The 23,264-nt window shown below is 45.9% G+C and overlaps 1 protein-coding gene across 1 annotated transcript in view; it reads left to right on the forward strand.

Annotated features, from left to right (window-relative positions):
- The window catches only part of KCNB1 (potassium voltage-gated channel subfamily B member 1), a 220,815-nt gene extending 200,065 nt beyond the window's left edge, over positions 1–20,750 (forward strand). The window contains exon 3 of the mRNA XM_019484532.2: positions 8,944–20,750. Within this exon, the coding sequence (XP_019340077.2) occupies positions 8,944–10,965 (2,022 nt within the window). The 3' untranslated portion in view covers positions 10,966–20,750. The remainder of the gene's footprint in view (positions 1–8,943) is intronic.
- The last annotated feature ends 2,514 nt before the right edge of the window (positions 20,751–23,264 follow it).

Consider the following 23,264-nt stretch of genomic DNA (forward strand, 5'->3'; position numbering starts at 1 on the left):
TGTTGTGTGTTTTCCCTTCATGAAAATGCTTTTTGCAGAATCAAAGTGCTGAAAGAGTAAAATTCTGGATTTCCCCTAGCTTTAGCTTGGACACTTGACTGCAAGTTTTAATTCAGGATTTGAAAGCTACTCTTCCTGTAGATTTTAAAGGCCTTTTCTACTGCTTGTCCTTGTGCCTCTCCTCCCATTATTTCATATTTTTCTTTGTAGTGTAGCCTTCACCAGCTTTCCTTCCTTCTAACTTTCCTGGCCTCACTCAACATGGCTGTAGTCTTCTCTTCACCCTGGTCTTGCTTGCATCTCTTTTGGTGGCCATTTCAACTGCTGTCCTGCACTGCCTTTTTTCTTAGATCCTAAGCATTCCCTCAGGCAGCAGGAGAGTAAGACCTGTGCTCCTTGGGCTCCTTTCTGACTCACGTAAGAAGCTGATCTCTCTAAAAGACTCTAGGACTGTTCAAATGAGCGAGCGCATGCTTGTTGCGGCACCTCAAAGCAGTTTGAGATGCCACAAGAGGCACGCTGGGAATGAAAAAATGTTCCCTGTGCTGCATATTTGCGGTGTGGACTCTACGTTTGATACTGGGAAATCCCGGTATCAAAAAATTACATGCTAGAAAAAGCGGTGCAGGGCATGCTCTTGGAGTGTGCCCTGAAGCAACTGGACGCTGCGTCTTCCAGAGAGATGCTCTGGCACCTGCTGCTCTGCCTCAGTGTGCCAGAGCAAACAGGAGCGGGGCAAAGCTGCAGCAGTGGATTGGACCCAGGCTCTGTCCCCTGCAAGTAGGGATGCAGGGGTGGGGAGTTGTGGGGGTGGGGGGAACTGGGGGTGGGGTGAGACTGTGGGGGGGGGACTGTGGGTTGGGAGGGCTGCTTGGGAGGGGTGGGTTTCCTGCCTGCCCCCACGCATGGTGCACAGTATCCCTCCTCCCCCCCCCCCCGCCTTAGCAGCCAGCAGCAACTGTTGGGGCGCTCATGGCCCACTGCAGGCACAGCCCCCCAGCAGTGCACAGCACCACCTCAGACCCGGGGGCTCCACATGGCACAGGATGGTCTGCTGACGCACGCCCTCAAGCAGAACCGGGCTGCTCTTGCTGTTATCCGGGCTCCCAGCACCGCATGCAGGGGCCATGCACCCTTGGGCCAGGCCGGGTCCTGCCTCCATGGAGCTGGCCTGGCCCAACAGCACACAGGGCACACATGAAGGCATGAGCCGGCTTGGCCCGAGGGTGCACAGCTTCTGCCTGCAGTGCAGGGAACCACAGGTGACAGGAAGAGCCAGCTTGGTTTTGCCCAAGGCTGCACATGACTAGGCTGGGTCCACACCATGCACCATGTACAGCCCCCGGGGTCTGCGGTGGTGCTGCACCATTGGGGGTCTCTGCCAGGAGCAGCCACGAGTATCCTGACAGCCGCTGCTGCTGCTGCAGGAGGGCTGTGCACCATGCGGGCGGGGGACCCACCCCTCCTGAGCAGCACCCCTGCAACACCCCCGCCACACTGCTTCCCCTCCCAAACCCCACATCCCCCCCCACATATCTCACATCCTGCATGCCCAGTCACCAGATGGGATAGGACAGGAGCCGCGGCTGCAGGGGCAACCACCACACTGCAGCCCTGCCCTGTGCCCACACCAGTGTTGGGACATGTGGCCCTGGCCTGGGGGGGTCCTGGTCCCAGGAACCACTTGGGGGGGTGTGATGGGCTGTGGGGAGGGGTAGAGGTGGCAACAGGGGTGTGTGTGAGAGAGAGCGATGGGAGTCAGGGATGGGGGAGTGCTCTGAGTAGAGCATCCACCAGAGCCAGGCTTAGAGCCCCTGCTGCCCCACCTAGAGCAGCCTGTGCAGGGGGAAGCTGGCTTGGAAGAGAAGGGGCTTCCCAGGAACAGCATGGGGATCACTGGGGCCTGGGCACAGGCGCAGGGACCAGAACAGCAAGGGCTGGCACTGCTCAGAGCCACAAAGCAGCAGGTGGGACAGCTGCAGCTGGACTCATGTCCTGGTGCTGAGATGGAGCTGCAGCCGGGAGGGAGCTAGTGGGGGCAGGCAGGGGCTGCAGGTCAGGAGTGAGGGGCACTGGTAGGAATTTGGGTTGGGAGGGAGGGGCAAGGGCAGGGGCAGGGCATCGGCATATCAGTGCTGTTCAGCACCCAACATTTTGATGAGGGAAGGAGGCAGGAGCAGCTCTGATTTTCTATAATAAAAAACCAAAACCAAACACCAAAGTATAATTATATTTATAATTTGTTTTATTATGATGCTAGGGGCACTGGTAGGCTTCCAAATCGCTTTCAGATTGTAAATATATCAATAACACATTGCCCAACTGATCTCTCTATATAGAAATCATAGAAAATTAGGGTTGGAAGGGACCTCAGGAGGTCATCTAGTCCAACCCCCCTGCTCAAAGCAGGACCACCCCCAGCTAGATCATCCCACCAAAGCTTTGACCAGCCGGGTCTTGAAAACCTCCAAGAATGAAGATTCTGGCCTGGCCCCTAGCTCCCCCTGACTGAAGATCCAGGAGGGGCTGTGCAGGGTCTGTTTGCCCCAAGTGGCACAATGTGCCCCACCCCAAAGTGCACGTTCAGGCACGTGTACTGAGGCACAAATCTCTGGCACAAATTTGTGCTGCTGCTATTTGAGCTGCTGCAAACGCACGTGCCTGCATGTGTGGAAACGCCCTAGAGCTGCTTCCAGACAACTACGGAAATGTGGTTGCCTAGGGACAAGTAGCAGTGGTGCACCTTGCTTTGGCGCATGGCAAATTATCTCGGGGGTGGTAGGGGAGCCTGGGCCAGCACTAGGCCAACCCCAGCAGCCTCACCTGGGGTCCTGGGGGCCTCCAAAGGCTGCAGCAACAGCTATCCTGCCAGGCAGAGCCTGGCTGGCTGCCGCAGCGCAGAGCCAGGCTGCCCAGCTCAGCTTTTCAGCTGCGCGTGTTGCCCATGCGTGCACATTTCCACTTTTTTTTCCACGGGTTCTTTTGACCCCTGGAGATGTAATTTTCATCTCTTCCATTTCCTCCTCCTTCAATAATCAAGCTGGGCATAGGCTGATATAAGCACTGCTTGTCTGGTTTTTTTCATTACTCATGGGTCTGCTTTGTACTGCTGATGAACTGTCTAGCACTCAATTCATGTATCTGTTTAAATTCATTTCTAAGCTATTTGTTTCCTACTGGTAATTTGTCCCAAGTGCATTCTGCATGTCCAGTTCTCTCACAAAGTTATATTTAGTGTCTCTTCAGATTTTTTTCCCAAAGCATAGGTAACCTACTTCTACTCTGAAACCATATCCCAAGCACATTACATCAGCCTATGTAACACTTCCAAACATTACACAATGCGTCCTTCTTTTACTTCTTGAATAAAAGGCAGGTGCAGTATGTTTGATTATGATTGGAAATGGGCATTTGCACTGTCATGCCGAGGACTGGATTGTCCTTTATGCTGATTGTGATTCAAAATGGATGATTCTTCTACAGCAGCTCGGGTTCGGCTGTTCTTTTGTTCCATTTTAGCTTTTGTCCAGGAAGACGAGAGCCTGATGAATCTTGATAGCAGTGGTTTTTGTAGTTTATGACAGGAAAATTGATATTTGATATTTGACAGATTCTTTCTACAATATATGTTGAGCAACATTGTCATGAGGAAAACTAACATGTCTGACAAGTCCAGTGACGGGGAGGGTCATATTTCATGGTTCCATTTCACTATGGCTAGGTACAGATTACACCTATATTGGTACGAGTGCTTGGAAACCAGGCTACACCTATACCAAGACAGTTCAACACACATAGACTGGTTTAAAAATGGTGGAACCCGGTCTAAGATAGACCTAGGTGATGGATGTAATATCAGACTGAAGGGATTTAGGTTAGACCAATCTATTGAACTTCTGTACCAGATCCCCCACCAACTCAAGTTAGGTCGCGGTCTGCCAGCATCCCAAGTGCTTTTGCAACCCCCTGCTCCCCACCCTCGCATGGAGGCAAGCTGGAACTCAGCTCACGCACTGCTGCTTCAGCTGAGTGCCTAGCTGGCCCTGACCCTGGGCTTTCATACAGCCGAGGCAGCAAAGCCTCTGTCCCCAGCCCCACGTCCTGCCTCCACCTGACAGCCAGGCTGGGCAGTGGAGGGGGAAAAGGGAGGCATGCCGACCTCCCCAAACCCCCCAAGTGTGCTGGCTCAGGTCTGTGGGGGCCAGGGCAGGGGCCTACATTCTTCCCCATCCCATTCCCCACTGCCAAGGACAGCTGGCTGCTGGTGGGGGGGCAAGGCTGGGGAGAGGGACTGCACTGGCCATTCGGGGTGGCCAGCTGCTCAGCTAGGCTTGGCATTCTCTGGCAGCCTGCTGGGAGGCCTGCAGGAGTGTCCTCCGCCTGCGAGTCCCTGCCCCCCGAACAGCAAACACCTGTTCTGTTCACTCCCAACCTAACCTAAGCCACTTAAAGTAAAGCACACTTAAATTACTTCTGCCTCAGGCTTTTTGAGTGTCTATACCTGGCCTATGTTAAAGTCCTGCCATGGGGACTTTGTCTCACATGGTATATTTAATCAATGTGGTATTTCCGTACGTTGTTTTTTTTTAAAAACAATGTGGCAGAAAAGCAAGCATAAAGAATCTTAAGGAAGAATCAGCATAAGGAATACATAAAAATATTAGTCATGTGTGTGCATCTCTATGGCATTTTCTATTTTGCCAGAAATCTAAGAAATGAGATATCCTCTCGGTCACCAATAAAACAATCCATTGCTACAGAAATAGCATCTCAGATTCTCTGTCAGTTCTAGGGCTTCCTACAAATAAGTTTAAAATAAAATGCACTGAGTTTCTGAAAGCAAAAAATGAAGGTATGCAACATTTAAGTCTGTATAAAACACATATTGGGAGGGAGGAGGTGGGGAGAGGCAGCTCTGTTATAAAATACAAAGCTTATAATGAGAATAGATTAATTCAAGTCTGTACCATTTCCTGTTTCAATAGGCAGTGGTCCAGTAAGAGATCAGCTTTCTTCTTCTAATTCAGCCATTTTCTCTTTCTCAATAAAATTTCTGTCCCAGGAATGAGGGTCTAATGGATGCTTTGCTTTCTGGAAGTTCGAACTGACTGCTCTAACCTTCTCATTGCTGTGTAATTTCATTACACAGAAGAGTGGTTGCTCCTCAAGGGAGCGATCCTCAATGCACAAACTAAGTCTATTCCATCTCGGAGGAAAGGCAGCAAGAGGGCACAGCAGCCCCACTGGCTCTCCAGGGACCTAGCAGACCTCTTGAGGCTAAAAAGAAAGGCCTACAAAGGATGGAGGATGGGAGTCACCTCCAAGGAGGATTATTCTGCACTGGTCCGGTCCTGTAGGGAGCAGACCAGGAAAGCCAAGGCTGCAACTGAACTCCAGCTAGCTTTGAGCATCAAGGACAATAAAAAGTCCTTTTTCAGACATGTGGGGAGCCGGAGGAAAAGCAGGGGCAACATTGGACCCCTGCTGAACCAGATGGGGCAACTGACAACTGACGCCCAGGAAAAAGCCAACCTATTAAATAGGTATTTTGAGTCAGTCTTTCATCAGTCCCATGGGACGCCCATGCCCGCTACAGGGCCGGGAAGTCCGGGTGAGGGTGATCCCCTGCCCTCCATTATTGCTGACTTCGTGAAGGAACATCTTGAGAAGCTGGATACCTTCAAGTCAGCCAGCCCTGACAATCTTCACCCCAGGGTACTCAAGGAGCTGGCGAGCATCATAGCCCAGCCTCTAGCACGGATCTTTGAAAACTCTTGGCGCTCCGGTGTAGTGCCCGAAGACTGGAAGAAGGCCAATGTGGTGCCTATCTTCAAGAAAGGGAGAAAAGTGGATCCGGCTAACTATAGGCCCATCAGCCTGACTTCTATCCCGGGGAAGATCTTAGAAAAGTTTATTAAAGAGGCCATCCTTAATGGACTGGCCAACGCCAACATCTTAAGGGATAGCCAGCATGGGTTTGTTGCGGGTAGGTCTTGCTTGACCAATCTCATTTCCTTCTACGACCTGGACAAGGGAGAAGAGATTGATGTCATATATCTTGACTTCAAAAAAGCCTTCGATCTGGTTTCCCATGATCACCTCTTGGAGAAACTGGCCAATTGTCGCCTTGGGTCCTCCACGATCCACTGGCTGGAAAATTGGCTCTGTGGTCGGACCCAGAGGGTAGTAATTGATGGAAGTCACTCATCGTGGTGTCCTGTGACCAGTGGGGTCCCCCAGGGCTCTGTCCTTGGACCCATACTGTTCAACATCTTCATTAACAATGTGGACACAAGTCAGAAGCGGACTGGCCAAGTTCGCCGATGACACCAAACTTTGGGGCAAAGCATCCACGCCAGAAGACAGGCGGGTGATCCAGGCTGACCTGGACAGGCTCAGCAAGTGGGCGGACGAGAATGTGATGGTGTTCAACGCCGATAAATGCAAGGTTCTCCACCTTGGGAAGAAAAACCCGCAGCATCCTTATAGGCTCGGCAGTGCTATGTTGGCTAGCACTAAGGAAGAAAGAGACTTGGGGGTCATCATTGACCACAAGATGAACATGAGCCTGCAGTGCAATGCTGCGGCTAGTAAAGCGACCAAAACGCTGGCTTGCATCCATAGATGCTTCTCAAGCAAATCCCGGGACGTCATTCTCCCCTTGTACTCGGCCTTAGCGAGGCTGCAGCTGGAGTACTGCGTTCAGTTTTGGGGTTCACATTTCAAAAAGGATGTGGAGAAGCTTGAGAGAGTCCAGAGAAGAGCCACGCGCATGATCAGAGGTCAGGGAAGCAGACCCTACGATGACAGGCTGAGAGCCCTGGGGCTTTTTAGTCTGGAAAAGCGCAGGCTCAGGGGTGATCTGATGGCCACCTATAAGTTTATCAGGGGTGGCCACCAGTATCTGGGGGAACGTTTGTTCACCAGAGCGCCCCAAGGGATGACGACTAGGTCAAACGGTCATAAACCATGACAAGACCGTTTCAGGCTGGACATAAGGAAGAATTTCTTTACTGTCCGAGCCCCCAAGGTCTGGAACAGCCTGCCACCGGAGGTGGTTCAAGCGCCTACATTGAACACCTTCAAGAACAAACTGGATGCTTATCTTGCTGAGATCCTATGACCCCTGCTGACTTCCTGCCCTTTGGGCAGGGGGCTGGACTCGATGATCTTCCAAGGTCCCTTCCAGCCCTAATGTCTATGAAATCTATTTGATTTGGATTAAGAACATTTTGGAATGCTGTAATGTGGTATAAGTCTTGGGGGAAAAAATAGCATTAGCAGAGCTCATCCATATTTCAGCCCTGAGTGGTGAGGGTATGCAACCAGGATCTAGAATCCCTTCATCCAGTGGGGGTTTCAATCTGGTTCTCTTCAAATGCCAAGTACAGTGTGCTAACCACTGTGTCACGGGTTAGGAATATGTCACGTGTATTCAGCATCCCATGTTTCAAAATGGCAGTGGGGGTGCTTTAATTAAAACTCATCGAACAAGCCATTTTGAAACACAGGATGCTGAATACGTGTGATGTTGCAGAGTTTTAATTACAGTGGCTGTCCAGGAGCTGCTCTAATTAAAACACTCCCCTCTGCCAACACCCTAGAGCATGTGTATAGACACCTAGGCCACATCCAGACGTGCATGGACGTTTGGTTCTCCAGGGACAAGTAGCTACTTGTCCCCAGGGAACACCCATGCCATGCATGCTTTGGTGCATGGCAAGTTGCCCTGGGTGGGGTAGGGGAGACTGGGGCCAGCACAGTGCTGGCCCCAGCAGCCTTAACTGGGGGCCTGGGGGCCTCCCAGGGCTGCACCGCAACGATTCTGCCACATGGAGCCTGGCTGGCAGCAGAGTGTGGCTCCAGATGTCGTTGCTCCATTTTTTTTTTCCTGCAGGTTTTTTTGATGGATATCCAGGAGTCAAAAAACCCACAGGAAAAAAAAACTGGCATAGACACACTTGGGCAGCATGCCTTTGCAGCATGGAGAACACTGGACTGTGAGGTATATGGTGCTGCAAATGTGTTCGCAGCGCCACATACTGCACAACCACGCTCATCTGTTCGAGCCCCTGGAGTCTTTAAGATATATCAGCTTCTTAAGTGTTAAGCAGGTTAGGCATGACTCACAGCTGCATGAGATTATCCTGCAGTGGATGGAAGTCACAGAGAGCAGTAAGGAGGGGAAGTTTCTGTCCCACTGGGAACAAGGGTCCAGGCTAGAACCCAGGGCCTGCACTGTTCGAGAACAGCATCCGCACTCTCTACCTGGTTCTCTTCTGTCCTTCCAGTGCAATGTATCAATCTACTTCTCTTGGCTGCTCATTGGCCCCACTTTGAAAGGAAAGGTGGAGGGCCTGGGTGATCCTGACTTGTGGTATTCTGGTTAGAGCGCTGTGATGGGAAGTTAATAAGCAGTAGTGTAGTATAACTTGGGGTGGGTGAGCCTGGCATCAGCCCTGGACATTCACGTACAGGGGGCACCAGAATGGTGGATCCCCAGGGGGTCAACCCCACACCCCTTCTTCTCTATAGTGTTCAGCACCTTTTCCCCCTCCCCTTTGCCCCCAGCCACCACCAGGATTTTGCAGAGGGTGCAAAACCTGCCAATTTTGCTTCTATTAACAAGACCCAGGTTCAAACTCCCTAAAAAACTGGGAGGGTGCTGCTGTTCATGGTTTCTTGTCCAGCTACAAGTTTATGACTTATGGTTTGGAATTCATTTGAACTTGGGTTGTAGACATAATACACCTTAAACCAGTGCATGGTCCTCTTCAGAATGTACTCCTAATGCATTGAAAGGTGTTAAACTTGCATAACTAAAAGCAAAATCAGGCTTGAAACGTTTCAATGATAACTTCCAATACTATGTAATTGATGATGATAAAAGCAGAGCATATGTCGTACATGGAACTAACGAGTTTCTCTGTCTCTCTCTTGCAGATTTTGGCAATCATTTCCATCATGTTCATTGTATTATCTACAATTGCCTTGTCACTTAACACACTTCCTGAACTACAAGGCGTGGATGAATTTGGACAAACCACAGATAATCCTCAGCTTGCCCATGTGGAGGCAGTATGCATTGCATGGTTTACAATGGAATACCTCTTGCGGTTCCTATCCTCGCCTAAGAAATGGAAGTTTTTCAAAGGCCCACTGAACGCTATTGACTTGCTAGCTATTTTACCCTACTACGTCACTATCTTCCTCACAGAATCAAACAAAAGTGTACTTCAGTTCCAAAACGTACGAAGGGTGGTTCAGATATTTCGGATCATGAGGATACTCCGAATTCTTAAGCTTGCCAGGCACTCGACTGGTTTACAATCCTTGGGATTTACACTGAGGAGGAGCTATAATGAGCTTGGATTACTCATCTTGTTTTTGGCCATGGGCATTATGATCTTTTCCAGCTTAGTATTTTTTGCAGAAAAAGATGAAGATGATACAAAATTCAAAAGCATCCCAGCTTCCTTCTGGTGGGCAACTATCACCATGACAACAGTAGGCTATGGAGACATCTACCCCAAAACTCTTTTAGGTAAAATAGTAGGAGGGTTGTGCTGCATTGCTGGAGTACTAGTGATTGCTCTTCCAATCCCAATCATTGTCAATAACTTCTCTGAGTTCTACAAAGAGCAAAAGAGGCAGGAGAAAGCTATCAAGCGCAGAGAAGCACTCGAAAGAGCAAAAAGAAATGGCAGTATTGTCTCCATGAATATGAAGGATGCTTTTGCTCGCAGTATAGAACTGATGGACATTGTGGTAGAAAAGAACGGTGAAGGTGTAAGCAAAAAGGATAAAGTTCAAGACAATCACTTATCTCCCAACAAGTGGAAATGGACCAAGAGAACTCTCTCAGAAACTAGCTCTAGTAAATCTTTTGAAACAAAGGAACAAGGATCTCCAGAAAAAGCTCGGTCCTCTTCTAGTCCCCAACATCTGAATGTCCAGCAGTTGGAGGATATGTACAATAAAATGGCAAAGGCTCAGTCACAGCCAAATCTTAACACTAAAGAGTCAGGTCAGCCTGGAAAGCCAATGGAAGAGCTAGAAATGGAAACTGTTCCTGGCCCTACGGTCCCTCTGCTGACAACCCGCGCAGACGGGATCATTGACATGAGGAGCATGTCAAGTATTGACAGTTTTATAAGCTGTGCTGCAGAATTTCCTGATTCTGGGAGGTTCTCCCACAGCCCACTTGCTACACTTCCCTGCAAAGGTGGTGTTAATCCGATTCAGGAGCAAGTCAGGCCAGAGGTGAGCGGGGCCAGGTTTATAGAGACAAATCCCAACTCTGAAGGCAGCCACCACTCTTCTTTTTTCATAGAAAGTCCCAAAGGGTCCATCCAAGCCAGTAATCCTTTAAAATTAAGATCTCTGAAAGTCAACTTTATGGAAGAGGACACCAGCACATTAGTACCAGCATCAAATGTACTGAGAATATACCCAGATCCTTTCAAGAGCAGGGGAGTTGCTGCTGCAGATAGCTCCCTACTCTCTGATCGATCATTAGTGAGTCCAGAAACCTCCATCTATACTACTGCAAGTGCTAGAACACCCCCAAAGTCTCCAGAGAAGCAGACAGCAATAGCTTTCAACTTCCATGATGCCAGCATACATAAATACATAGATGCTGACACTGATGACGAAGGTCAGTTGCTTTATGACTCAAGCCCTCCCAAAGGCCTCCCAGGAAACATAAGCCCCAAGTACAGTGTTACAAACAGTGGTTATCTAAAGCAAAAGGATACCATTTATAGAACAGAGAAGAACTATCTAGGGGCTGCTGCTTTACCCACCTCGCCTAAGTTGATAGGGCAAAACTGCATTTACTCCATGGAAGGTATTACTGGAAAAAGCCAGGGCAATCAGGAGATGGTCAGACTAGAAAATCACATTTCACCAGAGGTCCATGTATTACCTGGAGGACACACTAACATACGTGATCAAAGCATCTGATGCGTGCTCCCCAAAAAAACTTGTTGAAAGTTAAAAGAAATGTCTTTACACTCAACACAAGAAAAGAGCTTCTGCATGGCATGAACTTTGACTGAAACAAGCCACCTGTTTCTAAAAGTCTAGGAGGAGGTCCAGTGTGGGTTTGTGAAAATGTCCTTCTTTGGAACAGCTATACTAACATTGCCCAAACTCATGCTACCAATGTCAGTCAAAATAAGGACTACAAATCTTGATTACACATCAGTCTCCTTTCATGTCCTCCATTGAAGCCAGTGTGACCAAATATACATCCAATCCCCTTGTATGATGGATCTCCTTTTGGAAATGTTAACATCTGATTTGCATTGCTTCTGTAAAAGAGGCCAAAGCAGCCAGATTTAAACTCTGGAACAAATTACTGGGGTCGGTATAAAGTTAGCAGAAATGCAACACTCGCTGCTTCAGAGCAGCTGTTCCAAATATTCCCTTCCACAGCTTCCTCTCTGATGGATACTATGCCTAAAGGTAACAGGGAACACTCTCACTATGGGGAAAATCAAACCATTTAAAACAATGGTGGTCTAGAGAATTAAATTATTAAAATGCTCTCTGTGTGTTTATACAAAATAATAGTACAAGATACTGTAGGACCTGAAGTTTTATTTTGAAATATCAGCAGGGTGAGTTGCACCACTTGTATCTAATTTAAAACACCCCCCATTGGAACATAGTGAAACCCGTGGCTAAAAGCAGTACTTACTTTAGGGCTATAACATGGCCCTAGAATAAACAACAGCCCACGCTGGGAGAGTGTGAAGGAGCCATGCAGAAGGAGAAATCTCCAGAGCCATTTTGGTTGACTCTGCCAGAATTCCTCCACGGTGCTGGGGGACAGTACACTTATGTGAGAGCTCAGCCCTTTTATTGGGTGTAGCATGCTCTTGCTTACTGTTCCACTACCCCACGTCGGCTGTCCTGTGCGGAAGGGTGGGGCCTGCGCCCCGGCCTCGTTTGGAGAGTCCAAGCATAGTGACAGCCCTAGGTTGTACAGTGCTTGTGTTGTAGCCAGCCCCTGTACAGGAGGGCAAGGAATGGCAGGGATGGCTCCTTGGGCTTCTCCCGCTGCCACTCGCACTCTCATGCAAGGGTCACCTTGGAAAGTCAGAGAGGAGCTGGTCGGTCAGAAGCGTTTTGCACTCAAGCCGTGTCAAATGAAAAGATATGCAAGTGTTAAACAAATATGCAAAAAGAGGGATTGCTGAATTCTGAACCACTGGCCTAGTTGTGCTCTCACTTGTAATGATGCAAATCAGCAGCGACTCCTCAGAAACCAAACAGAGTTATGCACGCGCAAAATGGAAGCAAGTCAGAGAAGAATCAGGTCCAGAATTTTAATATCATTCAATCAGTTTTTTAGAATTGACCATTTTAAACAAAAACACAACTAGCAGTCACCAGCCTAGGTTTTGGGTTTTTAAATATTGTCCTTCAAATACAAGTTGCATCAAATTGTGTAGGAAAGTAATTTTTGTTTGGTTTTTAATATTTAAAAGTAAAAGCACTTTATGTTGACTTTTTTTCCTTCACAAAGGTGGAACAACAAAACAGAGTGCACATATATAGAGAGAGAGAGAGATAAAAAGAATCTAGCACTTTAAACAAGCACTATCTTAATTTGTGCCTCCTGTCATGAATGTGCTTTGTTACACGTCTGTAACAAACCACAATCCGTCTTGTGATAACTGTGATGGTAACCATTTTATGTTGCGTCTGTTTTACTGTAAAAGTAAATTGTAAATAATTTAGTCAATAAGCATTTCGTACATATTTATGAGTACCTGCTGGGCTGTGTAACTACTTGCATGCAACAGGTCTTGGTACGTAAACATAACGTGTAACTTTTTATAAAGAATACATTATGTGTTGGAGGAAGCCCATGAACCACCTGTGTCTGGCGCATTCTGTTCCTTTCTCTTGTGAAATAGCTGTTGATTAGTCCTGAACGTAACGAATGGTCTGTCCATCCAAGCTGTATGCCACTTCTGTCTGCGATCAGTAAGAGTGAGTGCAGCATGTACAGACAAAAGCAATAAGCACATGTATGTTTTAAGGAATCATTATGGGTTGTAAGTATAGTTTTTTAGGTCTCTCCTTGGCACAATACTGTACACATGCAGGGATCCATATGTGCTGCAGTTATCTTGATAATTCCCCTAGGGAATTGGGGTACTTTCTTTTACTTGCTTTTACCTGTTAATTTCCTTGAGTAAGGAGTAAAAACTGAGTAATAATTGCAAGAATTTGCCCGGTCACTGGAGAGCAGACCTCATTCCATGCAAAGAGTTACACAGGTGGTACTCAAGCTAAATAAAAAGTACCGTACTCACAAAAGCATCTTCAGAGAACCTAGATAGGGCCAATTCCTGAGGGTCCTTAGCTTTTGTTCTGTCCTTACTCAGTCAAAACCCCCATTAATTTGAACGGGAATTTTGCCTGATTAAGGATTTCAGGCTATGGCCTGTAGTAAATACAAGTGTACTTAGGGGAACTATTGTATTGCTGAGATACTTGTTAAGATTGAGTCATTATTAGAAAGCAAAGTTAAAGTGACTTTCCAGCAGATAAGCTTTAAATATTCATTTATTCTATGGGCTCTTAGACCATAGAGTGGAAATGAGAAATTTTAAAGAGAACAGTCTTAACATAATCTCTATGTTTCAGTAATCAATCAGTCATGTCTGCCATCAGCACAAATGTAAAAAAAAAAAAATTAAAAAAATAAAAAAAAATCAGGGAAAAATAACTTTTTTGATAAAGTAAATAATAGTGATTTCCAATTTAAATGTTTTTAGAGCTGATGCTTTCATGTGGAAAAAGTCATATTTTACATATCAGGAAAGTGGATGTTTAAATATAGCCATATAGTGTAGTATTTTCCAGACCTTCATTCAAATTGATATACCAGTATTTGGTTTATAGATGGCACTGACAAAAATGTACAGATCAATAATTACATCATTTTTTACCAATAATCAACTGGTGCAACTCTCCTTGTAACCAAAGGCCCTCTCTCTGCCTTGTGTGATCAGTACGACACACACCTTATATCATCAGTTTAGTCTTACCTTTAAAGTAGCATTTTATGGAGTCACTTTTGAAAGCCAAGTTCAAAAGTATCACTAAAAAAATCTACCTTTTAAGTCTTAATAGCCAAAGTCCTATAGATTTCTTATAGAAAGAGATTATTTTAAAGTTAAGCATATAATATGCTTAAAGAGCATTTCTTTCTTATATGTGTGTGAAGATGTAGCTCAGATTTGTGCCCAGTTTAAAAATATATATAATTAACTTATTTTAGTGAAATAAAGTTGGAATAAGAAGTACCCATATGTGTGCCCATAGCACATATATATATTATGTAAGCACTGGGAAATCTACTCTCAAATGAAAAGCTAAGCTAGAGTAAGTCTGTACTCATTACAAAAGAAAGGGCAGTGCTTTGAAAAAAAAAAAATTTAAACTAACCAAATCCTATAGGTATTTAAAGGATGGTTTCATTTTGCAGTTCATTTGCTACACATTTCCCTGACATTATAAAACTGGGCGACGGGATGGGACAGGATGGGAATATGCGGTATCTCTTGCATCAGGCTAAAGTCTGCAGTTCAGTCACTAACATCTAGCGTCCTGTACTGTGTACCATGTGTCAAGCAAGCTGAGAGAGGGTTGCCTACTGCTGCAGAGGACATTATATCTGAAAGACCATGTATGCGTGATGTCTGGAGTTCTTGCTTGTAACTCAATCAATCAATTTTTTTTCCTTTAAATATAAATATATAAATATATATTTATGTGCGGAAAGAATGGGTGCAGTTTTTTAAACGAGGAGGCAAAGATTCTTTGACTTTTAGCTTTGTACAGAAGAAAACAGAAGTAACTTATTGTAGTAGATTTCTCAGTGCCTTTTCCAAGACAACTTCACCTAAGCACACTTAAGGAAAAAGAAAAACAGTCTCTCCTGTGAAACCCACATTTGACGAGAGGTTCAAGAATCTATAATGTAGAAGAAGAAAAAAGAAAACCACTGGAACGCACATTCCCTTTCTGAACATGCTGTGTGTCAAAGGCCAGGGGAATATTAGTCTGTGCACGTCACGCAGAAACAAATCCAATGGGGTTGGTTTCTTTGGCAACTATGGCTGTGATAAACTGTAGCCTTTTCTTCCCTTGCAGCTAATAAGAAAAACATTTCTAAGGAAAACAGTATTCTCTTCTGTAAAATTGTAATGTATTGTTAATATTTGTACCTATTGTATATTTATGTCTTCACAGAATTATGACTGGTACAGTTTATAGTAAATAACAGGGGTATTTAAAACTCATTACAAAAGACAAGGTTTCTAAAGCCAGGTTCTCTCTCTGTTGATAAATTCCACATAAATGTTATCTACAATAGTTTTGAACGCCTCATTTTAAGCAAACAGTAGATTTACTAAGTAAGGTAATGCAACAATGGAAACTGTATGGCATTTATGTTGTATTACATAGCTCAAGCTCAGACAGTCAACAAAATGGGGAGTTTGAGCTTCCCAGACTACTCCAAGATTAGTTAAAATGAGATATTTATTTAAGAAAAGCTCTCAGATTTTTATCAATCTTTAAGCTTATGGTAACCAAAAGGAACAAAGCATTATCTTAGATTGCTTTAGAATCACCCAGTCGGGGAGAATATGGCTTTAAATAGTTCTTGATTAAAGTACAGATGTTCTAGTTACCTCTGTACCTTCTGTTTGCCATTGTGTTGGCTCTATAAGTATCTGATGTATTGGAAAGTCATGTGACTTTCATGCATTCCAGAGTAGTCTATTTTTCTGTTCAGATTCAAAAAATTATATATATGAAATATAAATATATATCTGTATTTTTAGCAAATTTATAATAGGGCAATCAAGTCAAATTTCTTCTTTTTGTATTACAGAATAATATATTAGAGGCTTTATGGTTGTCCACTTAACATAGCTGATTTCCTGACCTCTCTTTTTTTTTTGTTATGTTTCTGTTCTGAAAAACACCTGCAACATCCCTCCTGGAAGTGCGTCCACCAAAAGTCATAGAGTCTGTCTGATGTTGTCACATTTTTGTATTCTCCTGTTTGTGGTACTCAAAAATAACAAGGGACTGACTGGCTACGGGAACTAAGATGTTTCTTCTTAGAACAAGAGAGGCTGGGTAGAGGCTGATCTCAGCTCCACTGGTGTAAATGTAGAGGAATTCTATTGACTTCAACTCTTAACCGCAGCCTTTGGCTTCAGTGGAGTTTTTCCAGATTTACACTAATTGAACTAGGTGAGATCAGAATCTTGCCCAGTATGTTGAAGGAACTAAATTTGGCAACTTCATTGTCATAAAAATTACTAATGGAGTCAACTGCAAAAGTTTGAGAGAGGGAGTGGGGCAAACATCATAATCAAAACTTCAGGCTCTAGTCCAAGGCAAAGACCTGATGATGCATTCTTTATTCAAGTGAAGTTCCCAGTGAAGCCTGAAGCACAAATGGAAGTTTTGCCTGTGTAAAGACTGAAGGGTCAAGCAATTCTTCTGTATTTTGGTATTTCAGTCCTAGGCAAATCCAGGAAAGGGGGGAAAATTGGGGGAATTAAATCCTGAATTTACAAATTTCAGAAAGGTATTGGATTTGGATTCCGTAAGGGCAAAGGTTCATCCATGTACTTATTCCTTCATGATCATTTTGCTGCTGTCTAATTATAATAAAATCGAAATACATGAGATAAATGCATGCCCTTGATATATACCATCTCATGGCCTTTGAAGTCAATGGGGAGTTTTGCTGGCTAAGAACTGCACAATAAGTTTTAAAATTTGGCCCTAAATTTATATACAAGTATTTCCTTTTCAATTAGTTCAAATATTTAAAAATGAGGTGATTATTTGTGCATTGGCAATTTCTTCCCCGAGATGAAAGTCTGGCACAGTTCCCTTCTGTTAGCCCAACTCCACATTTATACAGCGATAGTCTCTTCGAAGAATTTTCCTATATGCCTGCAGCCCTAGAGAGCCAACCTGAACCAAGATTTATTATGAAGTATATACTTGTTAAAGTGTATAATAATCAGCAGTCACAGTATGAACAGTCTTGCAATATAGCCAGCAAACATTAGTTTGCATGCAGTTATGCTTATTAAGATTCATCAACCACATGAGGCCATGAAAACAAATGAAAGAATGGGCGTTTCTTATTTCTGAAAGGCAGCTGCACCTACAGCCAGCCAGTTTGGATGGCATTGGACGTCTGATATCAAAGACCATACAAGATACTGTCAAAAGGCCCCTTCCACACCTTTACAATATTTGGTTCCTCAACATGTTGGGCAGGTCCAGACAAGCGTGCATGTGTGACATGCAGGACGCAAATCCATCTGCAGTGCTGCACACCACATGTACCACACGTGCAGGCATTCCCCCTGCTCCTAATTTGCAGTGTGGGGGCAGTTTTTGATACCAAGAGATCACAGTGTCAAAAAAACCATACCTGAAAAAAACAGTGGCACATGTGGTGGCAGCATGCACCACCCAAAACTAGAGCCTGGCTGGGCAGAGCCACACTTCGGCTGCCAGCCAGGCTCCCTACTGCCAGATCGCGCCGCTGAAGCCCTGGGAGGCCCCCAGGACCCCAGATGAGGCTGCTGAGGCCAGCCCAGGTGCTGGCCCCAGCCTCCCTTACCCTACTCAGGGCAACTTGCCATGTGCCAGGGACATTCCCCGACACACATTGTGCTGCTGCTACTTGTCCCCCAGAAAAGCACGTGCACACTCATCTGGACACCCCCATTATGGGCAAAACTCATCACTGATGTAGGTTGCACCTGTTTATCCCAATGTTACATTTGACCTCTCCCACATTAAGAAATAAAACTTCCAAATGCCAACTCTCTTATTAAAGAAGAGATATTTGTTTTCCAGTATGTATGATATTGCCATATGCTAATATGATTTATGCCCTTAAAGAAATGTTACTTTTCTGCAAGGCAAAGGAAACCTTCTGAAAACTAAAAGTTCACATTCAACATGCATATCCCCTTTGTTGCTGGTGTTACCTAAGCCACCAATAAGTGTCCTTTGACACCAATGGTAGGGTGCCACAACTGTTCATAACTGTAAATACTCAGAATTTTGCTTTGCTTGATTCTGGCTTCGTCGCACATTAGTCTTCAGCTTAAAAATGAAAACTTGTCATTTTTGTTTTTAAATAGAAATTAATACTTTTGATGTTCTGTAGGTCTGAGCAAAGATTAACATTCAAAATGCAAAAGGGACCCTTACAATATTACAGCTATGCTACACTTACAAGAAGACAAAAATTCTATTTGGACTCAAAGTGAAGGCCCACCGCAATGAGATCTTTTTAAGATGCCAGTTAGCCAAATTCACTTTACAATCCAAACTCTTTGGTGATGTAAAGTAGTAAAGGTCCATTGAAGCCAATGGAGCCATACCCATTTACATCCCTGCAGAATTTGGCCCTATATTTTTAAAAGCGAAAGGCTTTATGTAATCTCAGGGACAGAAGACATCTGTCCATGCATCTGCTTGAAAACCAGAGGGGTGGGGGAAAGGAAAAGCAGTAGTACTCAGATGAAAGCATGTGAATGGGGTAATACTCCATGAAAGGGAATGACAACCATTTCATTAAGATGTGTTTATTTATAACCAATCCACATCATTTCTATCTAAGTAAGCTAGATCAAAAACTTAGGGTAGAATACCAGCCCTAATAATATCCCTGGGGAAACTCACATTGAACTCACTCAGGGGGATCAGAAATCTACCCCACATTTTTTAAACTTACCAGAACCTTGAAAAAAGACAATGGATTTGTCAAAGCACCTACGCACAGATATTTTAAACAATTATGTTTGACTGTGCCACACTGCCACACCTTTTAGCCTCCTTGATAATTTGCAATTAAGACTATTTCAGGACACATCAGTTCTGATCTGTACTCGGTATTTCATGGTCATTGTGCAGTATTTCAATTAAGATCTGTCCCCAGTCACATCATTTAGTTTGTAAGTCCTGTTATTTCTGTTTCTGACATATTAACTTCACTTTCCCTCATTTGACCAACAACTTTTTTTTTTTGTAATCACAATGCTGCTGGCTTGAGGTACAGGTACAGGGCACTTTTGAGCCCTTTGTGATGGTTGGTGCACATAGTTCTTTTCATAATGAAACATTCCCCACTGGTTTGTTTTGGGGGCAGAGTCTCCATGTTACTTCGAATTTTGACGCCATGACACCTGAATCTGAAAGGTTGGCCACAGCTTCTAAACCACCCACATCTTTTTCTCTTTTTTTGTTTTAATGTTCTTTTATTAGTTTAGTACTTTGACTAGATTTTGGGTCACTGCACCAAACTTTAACATGGAAGAGTCCTGCTTTTTAAATCAATCCAGTGAAGCAGTTCTTAAATGGGGAGAAAAACCTAAAGATGCATTACTATGTATGCCCTCAAGGACATACCAGCATGTTGGAACAAACTTGTGACCACTTAGGGAAATCACATCTCTGTCACCAAGCTACGCATCATGGCAACGAGGAACTTCACGGAGCCAGTGGTAATAGCACGTGCATCCTCCTACTTCAAAAGCACAGGCTCTGTCACCCTCTGTTAGCTACTAACAGGCACGGCCGATGACCCACAAATAGTTCTGACTGTATTCTTCAGAGGGCAGACATGGGCCTACGGGCGAGCCAGCATGGTAGGCCACGTCTACACTGCAAAATTATTATGCGTGGCAGCAGCATGTTCAAACATGCCATGTGGCTTCACACAAGCTGCCTCCATAAGCATGTAGCCATGTTCAAGCAATGCTGAAGGTAGATTAATCAGCCTGTGGGTGGGCTAATGGGTATTGTCACTCAGCCCGCTCATTGCAGTGGGCAAACATGGCTATATTGCTTCTGTAGGTTTAGGAGGCACCCTGCTCAGAGCAGCACAGGGCATTTTAGGGCATCATTGCCAGGCATGGAAAGCTTTCAGTCTAGATGTGGCCTTGGAGAAATAAAAGCAACACAAGGTAAGAAAAAAGTGTGAAATGTAATAGCAAACAAAAAACTAGAACTATGTCCTGTGGCTCTCCAGGCTGCCTTGGATGGGATTATTAATGAGTCTGGAAAATGACGTTATTGTGAACCCAGATTGAACAAAAGGCAGAAAATGCAAGACCTCTTTCTCACCTGCCTTGTACCTTTTTGGATTTTTTTCTGTGTGCGCAAAGCACAGGACATGGTGAATCTGGCCTAACATTATTACATACGCACACATGTACTGTGCACTCGCTGAAAGGATATGAATATCCTCCTGGCCTGGCTGGTTCTACACAGCCTAAGCTCTCCATCTATCAGATTTCGTGAAAGTAAAGAGCAGTGCATCAGAAAATGTTTTCTCACCATTTGAGCACTTATCAACACCCTAATGTTTTGGGGCAATTGTAATTCCATTAGTCATCTAGTAGTGTACTTAATCTGACATTTTTTGTAACTTTAATTTAGTCCTTGTTGAAGTTTATTGATCTCTCCAGTTGTTTCCATAAAAATAAGTTAACAACAAATTTTAAAAAAAATCAATGTCTTTATATGCATGTAGTGGTATGAAACTGTGATCAATGTGTGACATTCAGAAACTGTACTGTCTTGTAAAATATGTCCAAATGTCTAAGGATTTTAAAGCAATGGTCCCTTACTACAGACTGCGGAAATAAATAAAAAGCTATGAATAAAACTGAGACTTGACTTGGTTGGTTTCACTGTACTGAGCTGTGTAATACTGAAATAACTACAATTAATTGGCACTGAGTTTTGTTCAATGTCATAGCAATTGATAGTAGGTTTTAGGTCCACACTGTATTCTCATATCTAGAATATGGGGCAGGGAAGCACTTAAGCACATACACAACTTTAAGCAGGTACCGTATTTCACAGTGTATAAGTAGACCCCCAAGTTTTTTATTAAAAAAGTTAAGTGTTTCATATTTCCAATGTATAAGTTGATTTTCACTTTGATCTTTGTCACGTGAAAAGGGATCAGACCCTCATATGCTGGTGGGATCTAGGGAAGTTGGATTGGGCCCCTGGGAGCTCAGTCAGCACCCGGCCCACCGACAGCTCGCCCCCTGGCTGCGGGGTGTGGGGGGCAGGCAGGCTCCTCTGGACCCCTCGCTGCTTCTGCCTTCAGCAGGCTCCTGTGGTTGGCAGGACACCTGGCACTGCCCAGGAAGGGGCTGCCTCACCCCAAGGGCAATACAGAAAGAGAGGCTAGGGGTGTTGGGCAGAGCCAGGTGTTGGGCAGGGCAGCCCTTCTGGCAAGGCAGCCCTTTCCCAGGTGGTGCCAGGCATCCTGCCAGCCACCGAAGCCTGCTCAAGGCAAAATGGTGTGGGGCCTGATGCTGCTTTCAGTGGAGCCTGCCCACCCCCAACATCTCCCGCAGCCAGGGGGTGAGCTGATGGCAGGCTGGGCAGCCCCTGAGCTTCAGGTGGGGGGCAGTTCTTCCCTCCATGGTGGCAGCACCCCCCCAGGCCTGGCCAGGCTGGCTGCTAGCTGGCCAGGTGCTGCCCAATCTCCCAGGGGCCTGATCCAACTTCCTGATCCAACTTCCAGATACAGTGTATAGGTCACAGTAGAAATTTAAGGGTAACATTTCTGTGCTCAAACCTCAACTTATACATTGTGAAATATGGTATTTAAATCAGATTAACTTAATACATGAAGTTAATAGGACTGTGCGAAGCTTCAGTAGCCAATTTTACTAGGAGGAGATTCAGCCCAATTTGGTGGCCAACTCTCCGAATCTAATTGGGAGACCAAATAAAAACTCTGAATTGAATCGGAACCCTCCAAATCAATTTGGAAAAGATTCAGTGCCAATTTAGAGATTTAGCTATAGACTAAACAGGCAACAGTCCTTGAGGATGCTGGATACAGCTGCCTCCAGCTGGTAAGTCTGTTGTGGTGGGTGGAGTGGGGAGAGAAGGGGTGTGGGGGTGGGGGGCAGATCAAGGCCCCCACAGAGAGGGATGGATTGGGGCTGGTGCTGGGGCAAGCTGCCCAGGTGGAGCAGGGGGGGCATGGGACTCAGGGAGAGGTGGCCCCTGCCACTGCGAGCCGCCGCGCACCACTGGTCCAGGAAGACATGGGAGCAGGCATGTGCCCCTGGATTTGTGTGGAGCGGCCTGGGCTGGGCTGCGGTCTGGGAGGCTAGCCCCAGCCACCCACCACTGGGCTGCACTCCACGGGGCAGGTGGAGCCAGAGCTGCACTCTGGGTGGCTAGCCCCAGCTGCAGCCCAGAGTGCAGCCCTGGCTCCTGCCCCACAGAGGACAGTGGAGCAGGAGTTATGGGGGGGCTGCAGCCACCCTAAAATTCCCCATAACCCCTACTGCTGGCCCCACTCGAATCTGAGTGCATGTTCCTGCCCCCATGCCCTGCTGCTGCTCATCCACCAGGGAGAAGCCGGAGGCACAGGGAGGCTGGGCAAACGGTGGGAAGGCATAGTCCCCACTCCCAGTACCTTCCACCACCTGTCCGGAGCACAGCTTGGCCCAACCTGCCCTGAGCAAATCCAGGGGCACATGCCCACTCCCATGCCCTCCTGGAGCGGTGATGCGCAGCACAGTGGTGGGAGCCCCCCTCTCTGAGTCCTGCACCCAGGGCCGTCCCTGGGGGTGCGAATCAGGGTGACTGCCCTGAGCCCTGCGCTATGGGGGGCCCCTGGACAGTCCTGTACAGGCCCCACCATGGCCGCCTTGTGCCACCACTGCCGCACACTGCTGACTCTGCTGCCAGTGCACACTGCCAGCTCCAGCTGCTCACTACCCCTGCTCCCCTCCTGCTCTGCCGGCTCTAGCTGCACACCCCTAGGGACGGCTCTGCCCACGCCCCCCCACCCCAGCTGGATCCCTCCCTCACTGTAGGGGCATTGATCTGCCCCCCCTCCCCACACATCTTTTCTCCCTCCTCTGCCCACCATAACAGACTTACCAGCTGGAGGCAACTGCATCCAGCAACCTTGAGGGCTGCTGCCTGTTTAGTCTATGGCCAAATCTCTGGATTGGCATCAAATCTTTGGATCCGAATCAGCCAAATTGAATCAGGACAGTGATTCAAATCATTGAATTGAATCACTGTCCCTCCGATTGGTCAAATCCAAATCTGAATCAAATACTTGCCACTTCGCACAGGCCTAGAAATTAACCTTGTGCTTCAAAAAGCTGACTTGTATAAGGATGCTTTTTTTTTTTAAT

The sequence above is a fragment of the Alligator mississippiensis genome, chromosome 9 (assembly GCF_030867095.1).
Source record: "Alligator mississippiensis isolate rAllMis1 chromosome 9, rAllMis1, whole genome shotgun sequence".
Taxonomy (NCBI): Eukaryota; Metazoa; Chordata; order Crocodylia; family Alligatoridae; genus Alligator; species Alligator mississippiensis.